This window comes from Podarcis muralis, chromosome 12 (genome assembly GCF_964188315.1).
Source record: "Podarcis muralis chromosome 12, rPodMur119.hap1.1, whole genome shotgun sequence".
Classification (NCBI taxonomy): domain Eukaryota; kingdom Metazoa; phylum Chordata; class Lepidosauria; order Squamata; family Lacertidae; genus Podarcis; species Podarcis muralis.
Window position 1 is genome coordinate 47941612 of NC_135666.1, and position 17830 is coordinate 47959441.

General features: G+C 45.3%; 1 protein-coding gene across 1 annotated transcript in view; it reads right to left on the minus strand.

Annotated features, from left to right (window-relative positions):
* ACAD11 (acyl-CoA dehydrogenase family member 11) overlaps window positions 1–17830 on the minus strand; it is a 43036-nt gene that overhangs the window by 20364 nt on the left and 4842 nt on the right. Inside the window, exons 3-10 of the mRNA XM_028750155.2 lie at window positions 17105–17204; window positions 10826–10951; window positions 8929–9090; window positions 7578–7742; window positions 3735–3882; window positions 1614–1735; window positions 741–847; window positions 436–562 (exon numbers count right to left, since the gene is read on the minus strand). Coding sequence (XP_028605988.2) covers window positions 436–562; window positions 741–847; window positions 1614–1735; window positions 3735–3882; window positions 7578–7742; window positions 8929–9090; window positions 10826–10951; window positions 17105–17204 — 1057 coding nt within the window. The remainder of the gene's footprint in view (window positions 1–435; window positions 563–740; window positions 848–1613; window positions 1736–3734; window positions 3883–7577; window positions 7743–8928; window positions 9091–10825; window positions 10952–17104; window positions 17205–17830) is intronic.

The following is a 17830-nucleotide window of genomic DNA, read 5'->3' on the forward strand; positions in this document are numbered from 1 at the left end:
AGGAGTCCTAATAACCTTTGCAATGGGATCACCTCTGCCTTCTGGCACTGAGGGAGGAACTAGACCTGACAGCAGGGAGGGCAAAGCTCTACTGGACTTGAACTCTCATCATCTCTGCTCATAGCCATGTTGTTTGATGGAAGCTGAAGTCTAACGACAGATGGAGAGCAGGAAATTCCCCATCTCTGCTAGAGCCGCCAACGGCAACTAAATCTGTGTCTGGCTTTGACAACCACAAATCAGTACTGCTGAGTCATATACTAAAGAAATGAGTGGCTTGGCTCAGTTTTCTTGCCAATACTTCACCAGTCTGCATCTTAATAAACCAGGGCAAAATTCAGCCACATTTCTGTTCCTAATGAATGATTAGGCTTTCAATCTGTGCCTGATTAGTACCAGTGTTCTGAATATGTTCTGAGTATGTATATGTCTCACCATTTCAACTGGAAAAACATATTTCTTCATGAAATCCTTCACCGTTTCAAGTACTTCTTTGCCCGCTTTAGACTGGTGGAATAATTCTCCTGTGCTACAGGGCTGACTCTCAGTGGCAAAAGATGTTCTAGAAGAAAAACCCAGAAGGGAACAGTAATGGCATTTTTCTTCAGCTACATAGCCTTAAAGCAGAAACAAATTCATCTCCCCGACTCCTCATGCAATACCCCACACTACAACCTCAACTGCTTTGGAGTGAACTCGTTGCCATTTAAAAAAAAATATTCTGAATAAACCATTCTTACTTTTTTGATACCAGTAATCCAGTTTCTGCCAAAGGTTTCACCATACTGCCAAACTTGTGGCTGTTTTCTGCAACGGAATTTCCCTGAAGGTATCTGGCATAGATGCCCTAAGGAAAATATAAACAAAAGTATATGTGATTTGGCTTTTTATTTCATTCAAGAACCCACTTGCTAAAACAATATGTCATGTGGAAATTGTGAAATGGCACAACACTTGGTACTGCACAGCCAAACAATTCTGCCTCTGAAACAACTGATAAAATATAAAATTTGAAGAGCTGTTGTTTGTTACTAGCTAAAGTAATATATAATGACCTTTGTTATTTTATTTTGAAATAATTTTTATTAAAGGTTTTCTTGAATTACAAAAGAACTGCAAGGTCTCTCTCTCTCTTGTTACGTTCAGTGTAAGACAGTATTGTTGATGTCCCAGAGCTGTTTATTTTTTTTAAAAGTTGGGGTGTTGAGGACATTGACACAAACCCACTGCAGGGTGGCTAAAATCCAGCTCCTGTAGGCTGTGGAGAACTAAATATGAAGTGTGGTAGTAGTAATAATCTCAACTAGCCCTGCAAAATCTCACAGCGGGATCTGCTACTGTTTAAACAGGACTGGTTCCCCGCTGCCACACAGTTATTAAATTTTGTGCTCCTGTGAATGTTAAGGGGCATTTGAATGGTGTGATTGACACATGCCTGAGACATATCTGATCACATTCTAGGAAATATGCATATCAAAGTAACGCTCAATTTCTTGTTGAACTTCAAAAAAACTTCACTAACATTATGTAGGAGTATGGTTTGCAGTATTTCTCCCTGAAACTTAAAATATGTTTAAAACGGGTAAGATATATTTATAAGCCACAACTATTACCTGCATTATTGAAGCCACTTTAAAATACGAGAGAGCAAGGAAGAAATTCAGGTTGGGCACAGCAGTGCTGATACCTCTGCAGCGACAGTACGTCGCGATCACTTCTTCAGCCGAAGGAATTCCTAGGAAATTGATACGGAATAATGTGAAAACTTGGCTTTGGTGTGCCAGTTACACACAGTTGTTGTTGTCTTAATTGTATGCAACAGGGGTATAAATAGAGATACAGTCATACCTTGGGTTACAGACGCTTCAGGTTGCGCGATTTTGGGTTGTGCACCGCGCCAAACCTGGAAGTACCAGAACAGGTTACTTCCAGGTTTTGGCGCATGCACAGAAGCGCTAAATCGTGCTCTGCGCATGCGCAGAAGCATCAAATCGCGACCCACATGTGCACAGACACGGCGCTGCTGGTTGCGAGCGCTGCTGGTTGCGAACGCTGAGGTTTGCGAATGTGCTTCCCGCACAGATCACGTTCGCAACCGGGCGTCCACTGTACTAGTGCAGTCATACCTCGGGTTGAAGATGCTTCATGTTGAGCGCATTCGAATTGCGCTCCACGGCAACCCAGAAGTAACAGAGCGCGTTACCTGCATTATTGCGGTTTCGTCGATCGCGCATGCGCAGACCCTCAAAATGATGTCACGCGCATGCGCAGAAGTGGTGAAAAGCGATGCACACATGCGCAGACGTGCCATCACTAGTTACATTTGCTTCTGGATGCGAACGGGGCTCCGGAACGGATCCCGTTTGCATCCCGAGGTACCGCTGTACTGCATCTATTTTCTCATGCAGCAATATAGCCACCAGATCATAGAACCATAGAGAGATAGAGCTGGAAGGAACGACAAGGGTCATCTAGACCAAACCCCTGCAAAGCAAGAACCTTCTGCCTAACATGGGGCTCGAGCCCACAACCCTGAGATTAAGAGTCTCATGCTGTACCAACTGAGATAACTATCAGGTTGTATCCAATGCAGTGCTTATGTGAGAATGCTCCCACATCTCATAGGCATACACTGGGCTGTTGTTGCCTGCCAGTCACATGGAGCTGGCAGTTAATAATTTCTTTGCCCCACAGATAAACCTTTCTTTAAACAAAACTTTGGTGGGGGTGGGGGGTGGGGGGTGGGGAAAAGAGAGAGGAGCAATGGAGATAATCCCACTTCATCAGGCTATGTGTTGCTGCCTGCCAGTCAGGTGGAGCTGGCAGCAAGAACTTCCTTTACCCTATTGAGTTTCTAATACAAAAAAAGTCTGGTTGTGCAAAGGTGTGTGTGTCCATATGAACTTATTCTGTGGTTTATTGCTGTAGATCATGGCATATGCAAGGTAAGTGGTATAACCTAATATGACAAGAGGTACCCCATCATGAATTTTTGTGTCCCTGGTACCAGTCCGATCCCAGCCTCGGCTCCTGAAAGGCATCCAGGCATACCTGGAGTTCCTCACATTAATTTCCTTGCATAACGGTCAGCATGTGAAAATTTAGTTGCCAAGTACAGTCTGTCCACCCCCTGAATGGAGACCATCAAGATAATGTTAGGAGATAATTTGAAGGCAGGGAGAAGACAAAAGACAACCAGCTCAGTTCCACTGCACTAGGATGGTAGTCTTTCAAACCCTTAATTTGCAAGATGGAAATGGGCAGGAACCCCAGTGGAAAGACAATATCTACTACAGTGGTACCTCTGGGTGCGAACGGGATCCGTTCCGGAGCCCCGTTCGCATCCTGAAGCAAATGTAAGTCACGGCTGCGCGTCTGCGCGGGTCGCGTTTCGCCACTTCCGCGCATGCGTGTGACGTCATTTTGAGCGTCTGCGCATGCGGCGAAACCCGGAAGTAACGCGTTCCGTTACTTCCGAGTTGCTGCGGAGCGCAACCCAAAAATGCTTAACCTGAAGCGTATTCATCCCAAGGTATGACTGTATAATAATTCCTCATCCCAAAGCCATTTCTCTTCTCCATGAAGGAAATGATATGATAAAGGAACCCTAAAATTTGCAGCCAGTGGCTCTCATCGCTCTAGCGAGGACCTTCGTTCAGCTCACTGGTCCCCAAAGGTTGTGACCCCCCTCCAATACATAGGCACAGAACATATAAAGAAAGATGGGTGCATACCTGCAATATTGTTTATATACTGGAAATTCACCATTTGCAAATGTTTGAGGGATCTGGGCCAAAACCAGAGAGAAACAGTGTAAGCGAAGTCTGCCAGAGGATGCCCTATAGTCGAAAGTTCCCAGTCCAGCACTGCCACAACACGGGCCTGGAAAGAGAGGAATACAGGGGGGGAAACCAGTGGCAATGGTGAAAAGGTTTAGATCAACATTCATCAACCTGGTGCCCTCCAGGTGTTGTTGGATTGCAGCAAAGCTGGCTGGGGCTGAGTTGTAGTCCAACAAGATCTGGAGGGCACCAGTTCTGCAAGGGCTGGATTAGGTCAACAGTCCCCAACCACTGACTCCAGCGTACACACAAGGCTCTAGACACAAACATTTTCTTCCTCGAGTTGCAGTAATCTAACGAACATCTTTGCTGGACTTATGCAGCTCTCCCTGGTCTTGAAATAAAAGCAGGAGATCCCAGAGAGATTGTTCTAGGACTGGAGGATTAACCTCAATGAAGTGAGCACAGGTGAGTATAAAGTAAAGGTAAAAGGACCCCTGACCATTAGGTCCAGTCGTGACCGACTCTGGGGTTGCGGCGCTCATCTCGCTTTATTGGCCGAGGGAGCCAGTGTACAGCTTCCGGGTCATGTGGCCAGCATGACTAAGCTGCTTCTGGCAAACCAGATCAGCGCACGGAAACACCGTTTACCTTCCCGCCAGAGCGGTACCTATTTATCTACTTGCACTTTGACGTGCTTTCGAACTGCTAGGTTGGCAGGAGCTGGGACCGGGCAACAGGAGCTCACCCTGTCGCGGGGATTCAAACCACCGACCTTCTGATCAGCAAGTCCTAGGCTCTGTGGTTTAACCCACAGCACCACCCACGTCCCACAGGTGAATATAAAGGGACCATTAACACCAGTCCATCTTCAGTGCCCTGCTTCCATTCATTCAACTTCTGAGAAGCTTGTTTTTATTACATTGGCAGCCACTCCAAAATATTGATGCTGAATTTACATACAAGCATTTATTTCTATCATGTAAAACAAGAGCAACTAACCATGTTCCATTGGCTGCATCCTGCCCCCAAGAAGGTTTTTTGTGACCCCCCTGCCCCTTGTCATTTTTTTTAAAGAATCATAAAATTGTAGAGTTGGAAGGGACCCTGAAGATCATCTAATCCAACCCCCTGCAATATAGGCGGATTGAACATGCAACCTTGGTGTTACCAGCTCTAAAGAGTCACTTTAAAAAAATGACTGGTTCTATGGGTCTCTCACTATGATTCCACGATGCCGGGAGCCACCCCAATATTTGTCTCAATGTTAAGAGATTTAGAAAATGGCAAAACCATACAATTATTATGCAGTTCAGACTGTGGTTTGCAATCTTGGCTTGCCTGCAAACAGCAGTTTGTATATACCAGTTTCAAAGCAAAAGCAAATGAGGGTTTGCCACTAAAGTGGAAGTGATGGGGGGGGAGAGAATCACAAAGCATGCAAGCACAGGGCTCATTCTGATTGCACCCAATATTTTCTGGCACTGTATCAAGCCGCCACCCACATGTGTCCAATAATTGCTTTGGAATGGACTACTGCAATGTGCTCTATGTGGGACTACCTTTGAAGGTGACCCGGAAACTAATCCAGAATGCGACAACTCGACTGGTGACTGGGAGCGGCTGCCGAGACCACATAACACCGGTCTTGAAAGTCCTACATTGACTCCCTGTACGTTTCCGAGCACAATTCAAAGTTTTGGTGCTGACCTTTAAAGCCCTAAACTGCCTCGGTCCAGTATACCTGAAGGAGCGTCTCCACCTCAATCATTCTGCCCGGACACTGAGGTCCAGGGTCGAGGGCCTTCTGGTGGTTCCCTCGCTGCGAGAAGCCAAATTACAGGAACCAGGCAGAGGGCCTTCTCGGTAGTGGCACCCGCCCTGTGGAATGCCCTCCCACCTGATGTCAAAGAGAAAAACAACTACCAGACTTTTACAAGACATCTGAAGGCAGCCCTGCTTAGGGAAGCTTTTAATGTTTAATAGACTATTGTATTTTAATATTCTGTTGGAAGCCGCCCAGAGTGGCTGGGGAAACCCAGCCAGATGGGCGGGGTATAAATATATTATTATTATTATTATTATTATTATTATTATTATTATTGCATTGCATAATTATATTACTGGTTGCAATGGAAGGTTGAGGAAAACCTCTCAGAACTAGAGGCACAGCCTACTAGGCAAGGGCTAGGTCCACTGAAACAAGCAAGAATTGCAAAAAAAACCCACCACCCCCTTTGTATCAGTGCCCTAATATAACATGCTGCTACTTTACTGGACTAGTATTTTGTGGAAAGAAATTGCACTTAAGGGGACGATTGCAGAGCAAAGCCTAAACTGGCTGTCGTTATGGTCATGAAACCGAAGCGGAGATTTGGACTTTATTCTACAAGTGTTGCGTCATTTGTTGCTTGCGCAAAAAGGACTCAACTTTCACTCACAAAAGAGGTAGCACAGAGATGCTGGAGGGGAGTTTTAGAGGGCTCTTTTTAGAATGATCCCTCCCACCGGGTAGTTATGTAACTATGTGAATTTATTTACAGGGTTAATGACCAACTGGTTGGGTTAATGCCCAACTGATTTTCTCAGCTCGGTTCAAACCATGAGCAAGATACGCCTAGAGGTTACAGCTCAACTGCCCAGATTTTTAATTTCTCCCCTCATTCTGAAGCATATTATTTCACACTGTCCTTTCCCCATACATTCTGGCACAACATGTCATTCAGAAGAAGTCAGGAAAGCTTCCCAAGCATGGCAGTCGATTCCTATGACTGCTGGCTCCGTTCAATATTACAACATCTCTATGTACATCTCTGAAGTCTATTATTCTGTTAGCAATATAAAATATAATTCAGTGTTCCTTTCTAAATCTAAAGACATTTGTATACCTAATGGAGCAGTAAGAGGCCTCCTTCAGCGAGGAACATTGTTATCAATGTCCTTTCTCATAATTGTCTACTTGTCACGATAAAAACAAGTAAATCAGTAAAACCAAACAGCCAAGTAATACCCCTTCTTCCCTCAGACACATTTAAAAGGCTATGGAATATTAATCAGCCCAAGGCCTAGTTGAAGAGGAACGTTTTCATTATATATATTTTAGGTTCTAGGCAAACTTCCCGGGGAGAGCATTCCACAAACTGGGAGCCACTACAGAGAAGGCCCTTCAGACCTCGGATGCAGAAGGCACACAAATAAGGGCCTCACATTATGAACACAGAGTCTGGGACAGTTTATATGGGGAGGGGTTGTCCTTCAAGTCCTTTTTTTATGTAATATGGTGAAGGAGTGATCCATGAGGGTAATGGCACCAAATTGACTCAAACCTATGGAATAAATAAATTTGAGGCACGACAAAAAGGATTATGCAGACATACTCTTAGAGAATTGGAAACCAATTGCATGAGTCACCCTCAGCACCATCCAGTCTTTGGGTGGAAATGTCCCCCCTTCTAACAGACTCCTTTATTCTTGTATCATTTGCAAAGCATTCCATAGCCTTATCTTTCTTTCTTTCTTTCTTTCTTTCTTTCTTTCTTTCTTTCTTTCATTCCAATCCCTTTCCAGAATGGCCACTGGTGAAAAATTTAAACAAATTGCACCTAACCAATAGAGCAATGTCAACCGTGCCTTGCTTCTGATGACACACAAAAGTAATTGTACATCTTCCCCAGAGGCAGAAAACGCAATATCTTACGAAGCACACAGAAATAAGAGGGACTACTTTTATCTCAGGGCTCTATGCACATAGTATTGAAAATGCTACAAGCCTAACTGAAGCCGTATGCACGATACCTCTGTTGGGTGAAATACGATGTTGTCTAATCGAAAATCTCCATGGACCAACTTTTCTTCCGTATCGCCAGCAGGCAGGTTGCTGGTTAACCATTCAGCCAATTCATCCATAGCTGGGATGTTTGCATGAGCAGCAGCCTGATACTGTCTTCTCCAAGTTGATACCTGAAAACAAAATCAGTAAGGGATGGGGGGAAATATATGTTAGACGGAGGCCTAACTGAAGAGAAAATGATATGGTTGTGATCAAAAAATATATTGCTTAAGCTCAGACAAAAGATTTGTGACAGCGAACTTTTCCATTTCTTTTTTAGGATTATATCACAATATTGCTTTCAAAAGCAGATTGCCATGGTTGCACAGTTTTTTGGTTCCTAGTCCAGGAGTTCCCAAAATGTGGTTCATGGACTTCATTCAGGCTGTCCACAGTGTGTCTATGGATTGGTGATTGAAGACGAAAGAGGGCACATCCATCACAATCAATTTTTAGTGAATTTTTATTGCTTCTTTCATTTCCCGTATTGTATTTAATTGTATTTGTCATAGGATAAAATGCAATTTATAAGAAAGCAATGAAGCAAAAAAACAAACAAAAAAAACCCCCTTTGAAAATCATGCAGCATCAAGCAGAGTGAATTACAATTGCTGCAACAGGAAGAAAAATCATTAAGTGGTCAGCTAAGACGCTCAGCGATTTTCAAGTGCTCCATGGGGGGGGGGGGGAGTTTGGGAACCACTATCCTAATCCATAAAATTAATAGCCTGAACTTATTTATTTATTTACTTCAAAAGGGAACACTTCCTCACACAGCAAACGAGTCGCACAATTCAAATGGGGTTTTTTTAATGAGAGTCAGAAGCACAGATGTTGTAAAGGTGTGGTGTGATCTGTTGTGGAAAACTGATAATGGGAACGTCAGCAGTGAAGGAGGAAGAGGAGGAGGAGGAGCAAAGAAAGGGCAAAGTGAACACTGTTGGGTAAAGCAGAACTGCAAGTGTAAGAGAGCTGCAGAAAACCTATTTGCTTGATCAGCAGCTGCAGTTAAATCAAACTGGAAATGACCATTGATCTCTGGCCATTGCTGCTGCTGCTTCTGTAAATGTGCTCCATTAGTTGCTGGCACCAGCCACTTAAATATCGCCCAAGACTTGCAGAAAGCTAACGTCCTTGTTTAGAGTTGAAATACGTATCCTTTGCCTGACACCAAAAAAAAACCAATAAAATAAAATAAAATGTGTGTGTGTGTGTGGAGGGAAGTCAGTCACTCTGTAAATGGCAAAGAGAACATTACTGGTGAAGAAAGTCATACGATGAGGCTGAGACATTGGAAAGGTTTTGTAGATCATTTACCTGCCTCTTACAGTAACCTGGTCCTCTTCCATAGCCTTGGAGTCCCAGTGAATTCACATTGAATGAGTGTAGCTTGGCCAGAGTTTCTATTACAGCTATGTATAGAGCAGATCTTTCCACTGGACGTATGTCAGGTAACGCAGTTTTTCGGAAGATGCGACCCTAAAGACACCAGGAGCCAAATATAAGGTGGGTGAGAAGCAAATAGGGAGGATTACAGCTTTAAAACACAAGATGCACCAGACCATCTGAACTGTGCATTTAAAGAAATATCACGCCACTTTAAACAGCCATGGCTGCCCCTAAATAATCCTGGGAACTGTAGTTTGTTCAGCGTACTAAGTGTTGTTGGGAGACCTGTATCCCTCCCCTCATCCCACAGAGCTACAATTCTTACAGTTGGGTTAACAGCAAATCACTCTTCCCAGGGAACTTTGGGGAAGAGGGGTCTCACAGAACCCTTAACAAACTACAGTTTGTTTAGGGAAGTTTTTAATGTTTGGTGCATTACTGTATTTTAATATTTGGTTGGAAGCCACCCAGAGTGGCTGGGGAAGCCCAGCCAGATGGGGGGGGGGTAATAAATATATTTATTATTAATTATTATTATTATTTATTACAGTTCCCAGGAATCTTTGAGGGAACCCATGACTGTTGGTATGGTATGATACTGTTTTAAATTTATAGTGCAGATAGAGCCTAATATATCGGCTCAGAATCAATTACAAAGTCAGTGATGACTTTGTCTTACTGGTTTTCAGAAGCACTGAGACATAGATATGCTGCTTCGCCTTAGTTGAGCAATGAAGATAAACCAAGAGATCGGATTAGTAACATACTTAGGGGAAAACGACACGTGATCATAACTTCATAGTTCTGTCCTTGAATGCAGAATTTATTTTCACAAATTGGAAGGGGCTGGTGTGTGTGACTTTAATCTTTTGCTCCTGGCTGTGATCCTCATTGCCACCCCGCCACCCCCCACAAACAAAATATGCATTGAAGAGAGGAGGGAAAGAGCCCATCCATTTAAAAAGAAACATTTTTGCAATGCATATTGCAAGCACCACAGACCTGATCTGAATCAGAACTGCAGTAAGGGGTAAAAGCTTAGAGTCCCCCTCTTCCCATACTCTAGGGTCCTGATCCAGATGGGGAGTCCCAGGCAGGACCCAAGACATTTTGGCACCTGAGGTGAACCACAAAATGCACTCCCCCCCACCAACCAAGGGAAGAAGGGGTAATAATTTATTATTTAAACCCTGCCCATCCGGCTAGGTTTCCCCAGCCACTCTGGGCGGCTTCCAACAGAATATTAAAATACAATAACCTATTAAACATTAAAAGCTTCCCTAAACAGGGCTGCCTTCAGATGTCTTCTAAAAGTCTGGTAGTTGTTGTTCTCTTTGACATCTGGTGGGAGGACGTTCCACAGGGCAGGTGCCACTACCGAGAAGGCCCTCTGCCTGGTTCCCTGTAACTTGGCTTATTGCAGCGAGGGAACCGCCAGAAGGTCCTTGGCACTGGACCTCAGTGTCCGGGCAGAACGATGGGGGTGGAGACGCTCCTTCAGGTATACTGGACCGAGGCCGTTTAGGGCTTTAAAGGTCAGCACCAACACTGGTGAAGTGAAGACCTACATCAGAAGCAAGGAGGAAGAATAAAGATTTATTTCAGGAACAAGGGTGGGAGGGGACCAGTGCTTTATGTAGAGGCTATTGCGCTCATGCCCTGCTGGAAGGCTTCTTGGTCACTGTGAGACCAGGACGTTAGATTTCATAGGCCTTTGATCCGGTTCAGTGGGGACATTCTTATGTTTTTAAGGATTCTGGGCTAAATTTGCCCATGGAGCAGGAAAAGTGTGTGCAATAAATGCTGTTGCAATCAAAGCACCAACCTGTACATGTTGCATCACATAAAACTCCGTTCCAATCACAGAAGCATCGCTACAGTATAAGAGAGGCTCAGGAACTGGAAATCCAACGGCAAACAAGGCTTTCTGAACCTGATATTCTCTGTCGACCTGAACAGGATTATGGTAGGATATACAATAATGTGAGTGATAGGAGCTTAAGTGACAAAAGCTGTGATCCACAGAAACGGATGCACTTGCCCTATTCAGATCAGTAGAACTTAAGAATTTGGCAATTCTTACACGTTTCAGCAAGATTTACAGCACAATCCCATAGAAGTTTATTCAATGGTAAGCCCAGCTAAGTTCAATGGAGCAGACTCCCAGCAAACATGCATAAGACTGCAATTTTAAGTTTACAGTCCTGTACCAAATTTCCTGAGTGCAAGTTCAGCTGAGCTCAGTGGAGCTTACTTCAAATACCCCGGCCTATTATCCAGCATTCACAAATCCCTACAGGTGCAATGAAGCCATTAGAAATAAATCACAATCGTTAGCACTTACCCAAATGTATGCAAGTGCTATCTGATTGCCCATTTAAGTAATTTATAGATTATTAACAATATTGAAGCAATTTACTTTTTTTAAAAAAAATCCAAATATGTAAATATACAGTAAACACAATCTCGATAACTTTAGAAGAAGAAAAGTCCACGTGCACAGATGTACGACACAGGACAATAACCATACACGTAACAATAACCATGCCAATACAAAAGTCTAAAACGAAGAACCGTATCATTTGTTAAACAAGCCCACATAGACATTCCACCCACACAACAGTTCTCGCAATTTATCACTTTCATTAGCCACTCACACCAAATATGCAACCTTACCAGGGTTATATTTCTTTTTTGATTACACAGATTGATTTACATCAATCTCACACATGTAACAGCCAATAAAAACCAAACACACTAACCAGAATAACACCCGTATATTCCCTTCCTCTCTGTGGCTCAAGAGTTGAATACAAGTGCAGGCTCTTACCTGCAGGCAGGTGCTAATCTAGCCATTTCACATGGTTTATTTCTATGGATCAGTTCAGCTGACATAAGTTTAATATAAAATATGCATGCGAAGGACATACAGGTTATTATCTTAGATGTGACCTGGAATGAATAGCTACCATCTGGACCCCAATAGCTGCAGAAAGTACCAACGTACTAATGTTTGTTTCAGCAAAATTTGGCCACCGCCCTCCTGTAAGCAGGAGCCAGACTTTACAGGGACAATGGGATCTCTTTCAAGGTACACGTATAGATAAATGTGTGGTCTCCTCAAAATTAAGGCTGTGCCCTCCTTACTTTGAAGCTATCCCAGGAGTAAACAACAGTTCAAAGGATGTGGCCATTTCATTCTTCAGTCATTCAGGAAGCCCCTTTCTCTACCAAGTTTCGTTAGATTCAGGCTGTACCCAAACCCCAGATTTTGAATGGTTCATTGTCTCACAGCTCAAACAGGACCCCCCTTCTTTTATTCCTTAAGGATCAATCCTATCCTTTGCTAGACAACCAAAGGCACAGGTGAGAGAGGATGTCGGCTTGTGGACCTAGGATTTTAAAGGGGAAGCTTAATTCCCTGACTTTGTGTTCTGTGTGCTTCTAGAACAAGTGTACACCCTTCCCTCTCTTATAGTTCTTTCTTTTTAATGTGAGCCTGTGGCACTCACTCTTTAGGGGTAGTTAGGGACTCTATTTATTCCTTAGAATTAAGGTTTGTAAGTGTCTAATGAGTGTTTGCTGATCGCATATGTGTAACATCCACAGGGGCGCCGACATAAAAAATATTGGGGGGGCCCATACCGGGGTCCTGCCCCGGGAAGTTTTCTAAGTTCCAATGTCAGCGGCGCCCAGCAGAGCAGCCCTCTCGGCCACGGCAGCCCGGCTCTCCCAGCCCCCGGGGGCCGCCCTCCTCCCTCACGCACCCGCAGCGTTCCTGCCCGGGGAGGCGGCGCCCCCAAGGACTCAGGTTCGGTTGTACCTGAGAAGCCGAGCACCTTGGCTCCCAAACAAATCGGCTTCTGAACAATCGAAACCCGGAAGTGAGTGTTCTGGTTTTCAAATGATTTTTGGAGGGCGAACATCCGGTGCGGCTTCCGATTGGCTGCAGGGGGCTCCTCTGGCAGAAGCCGCACTCTGGTTTTCAAATGGTTCCGGGAGTCGAATGGACTCCCGGAACGCATTCTGTTCGAGAACCAAGGTACAGTGGACGCTCGGGTTGCGAACGTGATCCATGTGGGAGGCACGTTCGCAACCCGCAGTGTTCGCAACTCACATTGCTGCGTCTGCGCACACACAGGTTGTGATTTAGCGCTTCTGCGCATGCACAAGTGCCGAAACCTGGAAGTAACCCATTCCGGTACTTCTGGGTTTCAGTGCATCCATAACCTGAAAATGCTTAAGCTGAAGCATCTGTAACCCGAGGTATGACTGTATGTACCAGTCCTAAGGAACTGGCCAAGTAAGGCAATCAGCATCTGCAGGTCCCTTGACAGACAGGAGAGAAGCCACACTCTTGGATTTCTGTTGGTAGATGCCTCTTCCTGAGATGCTTGTATTATGCTAATCATAGAATCATAGAGACAGAAGGGACCCCAAGGTCATCTAGTCCAGCCCCCTGCAATGCAGGAATCTTAGCTCAAGCATCCCTGACAGATGGCCACCTAGCCTCTCCCAGGGAGCAGAGACCGTCTGAACAGCTCTTATTGTCAGAAAGCTCTTCCTGATGTTGAGCCGGAAAAGTCTTTCAAAGCTGCTGCACACCTTTGTTTGGGGTCCTCCCCTCCTTGCAAATGTCAGTGGGAAGGAGGGCTCTGTTTCAACAGAAAAATAAAGATTCCCCCTTTCTTCCAGCTTCCACTCATTCGTCTCCGACTGATAATGGACTTGGGAGGCTTTGAGCCCCTTGGGGAGCTGAGCTGTAAAGGACAACCTCCAATGTTCATGCATCAGAAGGAGCCCAGGAGCCCCATCGGGGCTTACCCTGCGCAGGCTGGTTCCCCCCCACACACAAACACACACACTGGGTTGCAATTTTGTGGGTCAGCTTTGGCTGGGAGAGGCAGCCCCCCGTTAAGTCTCTGCCAGCCCAATAGCACAGCCCCCCCCCCCCGCCAAGTCCATGGCAGGAGACAGGCAGCAGCACCCAGACCCCAGAGGCTGCCCTTGGGACTGGCGTTCCCACACTGCCACCTCCGCAACAAAGGCCAGCGGCCAAGTCCCCCCCCCCAGCCGCTTCCTTGGTCCCACAGGAAAGCCAGGCAGGGGCTGCACATCCTGCCCTCCGCCTCTTCCTGCTGCCCCCAACAGACAACCAGGCCTGCAAGCTTCCTCTTCTGACATCGCCCAGGCCCCCACGCAGCCCCCCACCAGCAAAACGCCCAGGAGTTTGAAGGGACCCGAGGGCCACGCAGCCAAGGGGTCTAACTCTGCAGGGAAAAGCTTCCTGTCTTTCCTCTGCCCCCTCCCCACCGGAAAGGGATGGTGGCTGCAGGCTCTGCCCCCCCCCCCTTAACATCTGCAAAATGATTAAGGCTGATACATTGTGTTACAGGATTTTATCTAGGTAACTTCCCTGAGCTGTCAAGTTGAAAGGGTACATTCAGGCATAATATTTGCAACATTTAACAACTTTAAAGATGTGCCCCCCCCTGTAATTTCCATAACAGTTGGAAGGACAAAAATATAACCTCCTATGACAACTCCTGCAACCCATGAGCTTTCAGACAAAGATCATGCATGGACAAATGTAAAGATCTTTGGAAAGTATTGATCGAAACCACAGTAACAAACGAATCAATGTATCTTCAAGGGAAAGATCCATTTGCATATATAGCTCTGTAGGCTTAATGAGATTCCCACAAAACATTAGGAAGGCCTTTCTGGTGGTGAGAGCAGTCAGACAGGGGAAGGGGCTTTTAGGGAGAGGTCGGGGGAGGGCATCTGCCAGGGATGCTTTAGCTGTGAGTCCTGAATTGCTGGGGGTTGGACTGGATGACCTTTGGGTCCCTTCCACCTCTATGATTCCATGACCTTTAAGGGAAGTCACCTCCATCTTCCTCTCAGAGCAGATGCCCACAAGCCCTGGGCGGGAAGAGCCCGAGAGAGAGAGCCCGAGAGAGAGAGAGAGAGAGAGAGAGAGAGAGAGAGAGAGAGCCCGAGAGAGAGAGCCCGAGAGAGAGAGAGAGAGAGAGAGAGAGAGAGAGAGAGAGAGCCCGAGAGAGAGAGAGAGAGAGAGAGAGAGAGAGAGAGAGAGAGAGAGAGAGAGAGAGTCGGCGCCTATGCTTCAAGGTTTACGGCATTTGAAAACCAAAATGTTCGTCAACAGAGACATTCAAAAACTGAGGTACCACTGTATAAACGTTTAACAGAATACCTGAACAATCAGAAACACTTTAAAAAAGCAATTTTGACTCTGGATACAGTGAGGAACTTGGCTATATTATCTAAAACATTGGAGTTGGAGTCTGCCATTAAAATTGAAACATAAAATTAAACTGCATTCCCCAAGTATAGAGAAAATATTGGTGAGACTTGTATCCATCCCGCTGCTTGTAACCATCCTATCAGCACAAGGATTTCCACTTGTGCAGCAGAACGCCCCCCATTCCATGGGTCCTTATAAAAATTGCAGTGTAGATAGGAGAATATGGGTAACTTTTTGACTGAAACGCTTTTGCAAGGGCAAACTTTCAAATGCCAAAGTAACCTAGTAAATCAATCTTTCTTAATAGCTGATAGCAAAGCACTGAACCCACCCATTGAAAATGATTTCCTGTATCTTGGAATATTTAATGTTGCAAAATAGCTGGCCTTAGACTTAAAAGATACAGCGCTGAGCAAATCCCATTTGCCAGAGCTAATATATTTTGCAGGTTAAGATCTGGAAGTCTCTGTTTAATGCTGCTGGTTGCTTTTTCTAACTTTCTGAATACTTGTCCTATCTTCAATGTAAAAGAAGGTGGAAGGGACACTGGGCCAACCAATTTACGTTTTATTATTTCCTGGAATGTCTGTAAGGGTAACATAACAATTCAGTGCTTCAGTGTTACTTTCAGCTGCTGGGGAAAGGGCCTGTTTTTCTTGCCTATGTTTTACCTGGTGTGCAGTCCTATGCAGGTCTACTCAGAAGTAAGCCCTGTTTAGTTCAGTCTAATTTACTCCCAGGTAAATGTGTGTAGGTGTGCAGCTTATAAAAACATACATGTATGTATGTTTTTATCAGTAACAAAATGCTTTTGAATTCAAGGCTTGATATCAGTGGTGAAATGTTTGTGCTTTTATGAATGACTGTCAGTGACTTACCAGAAAACTCTCATTCTTTTGTTTTTTGTTCTTTTGTTGAGAGAGCCCGAGAGAGAGAGAGAGAGAGAGAGAGAGCCCGAGAGAGAGAGAGAGAGAGAGAGAGAGAGAGCGAGAGCAACCAAGCCCCCTTCACCGCCTGCCCCCCCCCCCGCCAGCCCCCTCTCCCCTCCTCCCTAGGCGGCAGCTCCGCCATGACCACAAACGGCGGCGGCAGCAGCAGCCTCGCGCGGCCCGGGCTCCCCTCGCCGGCCGCGGGAGCCAAGGTGCGCGACGAGGGAGCCAAGGCGCGCGAAAAAATTTTTAATTATTGGGGGGGCTCTGCCCCCCCAATAAAATTTTTGAGGGGGCTCGGGCCCCCTCAGGCCCCATGGAGTCGGCGCCTATGAACATCCATATGCTCTGTCTCTTTTCATTTCCGCGTAATAAACCATTTTTTGCCCTACTTCCTTATGTGACAAGTTCATTACTGGGCATGAGGGTTAAAGGTATACACAGTATCACATTTTATTTTTAACGGGTGCATGTAATGGCTCAATGCAAAAGGTGCCAACCCTCTCAGAGCTTCACGTTGAGTTCATGCATGCGGTGGACACGCATGTGGTTTCAGACATACACCTCGTCACAGGAGGGGGTCTTTAAAACTCTGAAACCCCCAACCACCAAGCCATAACACACTGCACCAACTCCATCCCATAACACAACCACATCACACTGCTAGTAACAAATGTTAACGCCAACTACTGACAAATCATCGACACAAATCTAGCAGAAAATGGAACACAAGATCAGGGGCAATCCTAAACGGTAGCAGTTCTGCTTTTTATACCTGCGAGCCTAGTCCTTACGGTCAGCTGAAGGAGCCATTCTCCTTCTCCACCCTGTTGCTAACCAAATCAACGTTTTCAATCGAAAGCGAAAGGTATTTTATTAATGGATTGTTTTACAACAGCAAATTTACCTTATGAGCTTGAGGCAGGAGTGAGCCATGAGGTTTCTTCCTCAGTACGTAGGTCTTGAGGCCTTTTTCCAAGTAAAAAGTTGGGTTTGACTGCCCTGAGCTATGTGAGCAAAGATATGCATCATCATCATCATCATTATTATTTTAAAAACTTGTTAGTCACTTTTTACACACACAAAAGCTCACCAAGTGAGTTACAACATTTTAAGAAGGTAAGCGTAAGTACAACCCAACATATGCTGGTTATAGAATCATAGAATGGTAGACTTGTAAAGGACCACAAGAGCAATCCAGACCAACTCCTTGTGATGTGGGAGTATTTTGCTCATGACCCTGAGGTTAAGAGTCTCGCACTCTACCGAGGTATGAATGAAGGAGATTCCTAGGGCAGCAAACAAAAATTCAGCAGGTTGAGCTCTTCGGGCCATGGAAATGTAGTGATGAATAAGAGGCTTTCTGCTGCCCATCAGGCAATGGCTTTTCCCACCTATCTTGGCCTACCTTCCAGCCCTAGGAGGCTTCCTAAGAGAGCTGCTCCAGAGGAAGAACTGGGAGGGGGGAGAGAGAGACTCTGCTGTTCATCAAGCAATGGCTTTTTCCACCTGCTTTGCCCCACCCTCCAGCCCTAGGACTTTCCCCCAGACCAGCACTTTGAGAAGCAGCTGGGAAGAGAGAATAGGAGTTCAGGGATATTAAAAAATAAAATAAAATTATAAGCTGTGTGTC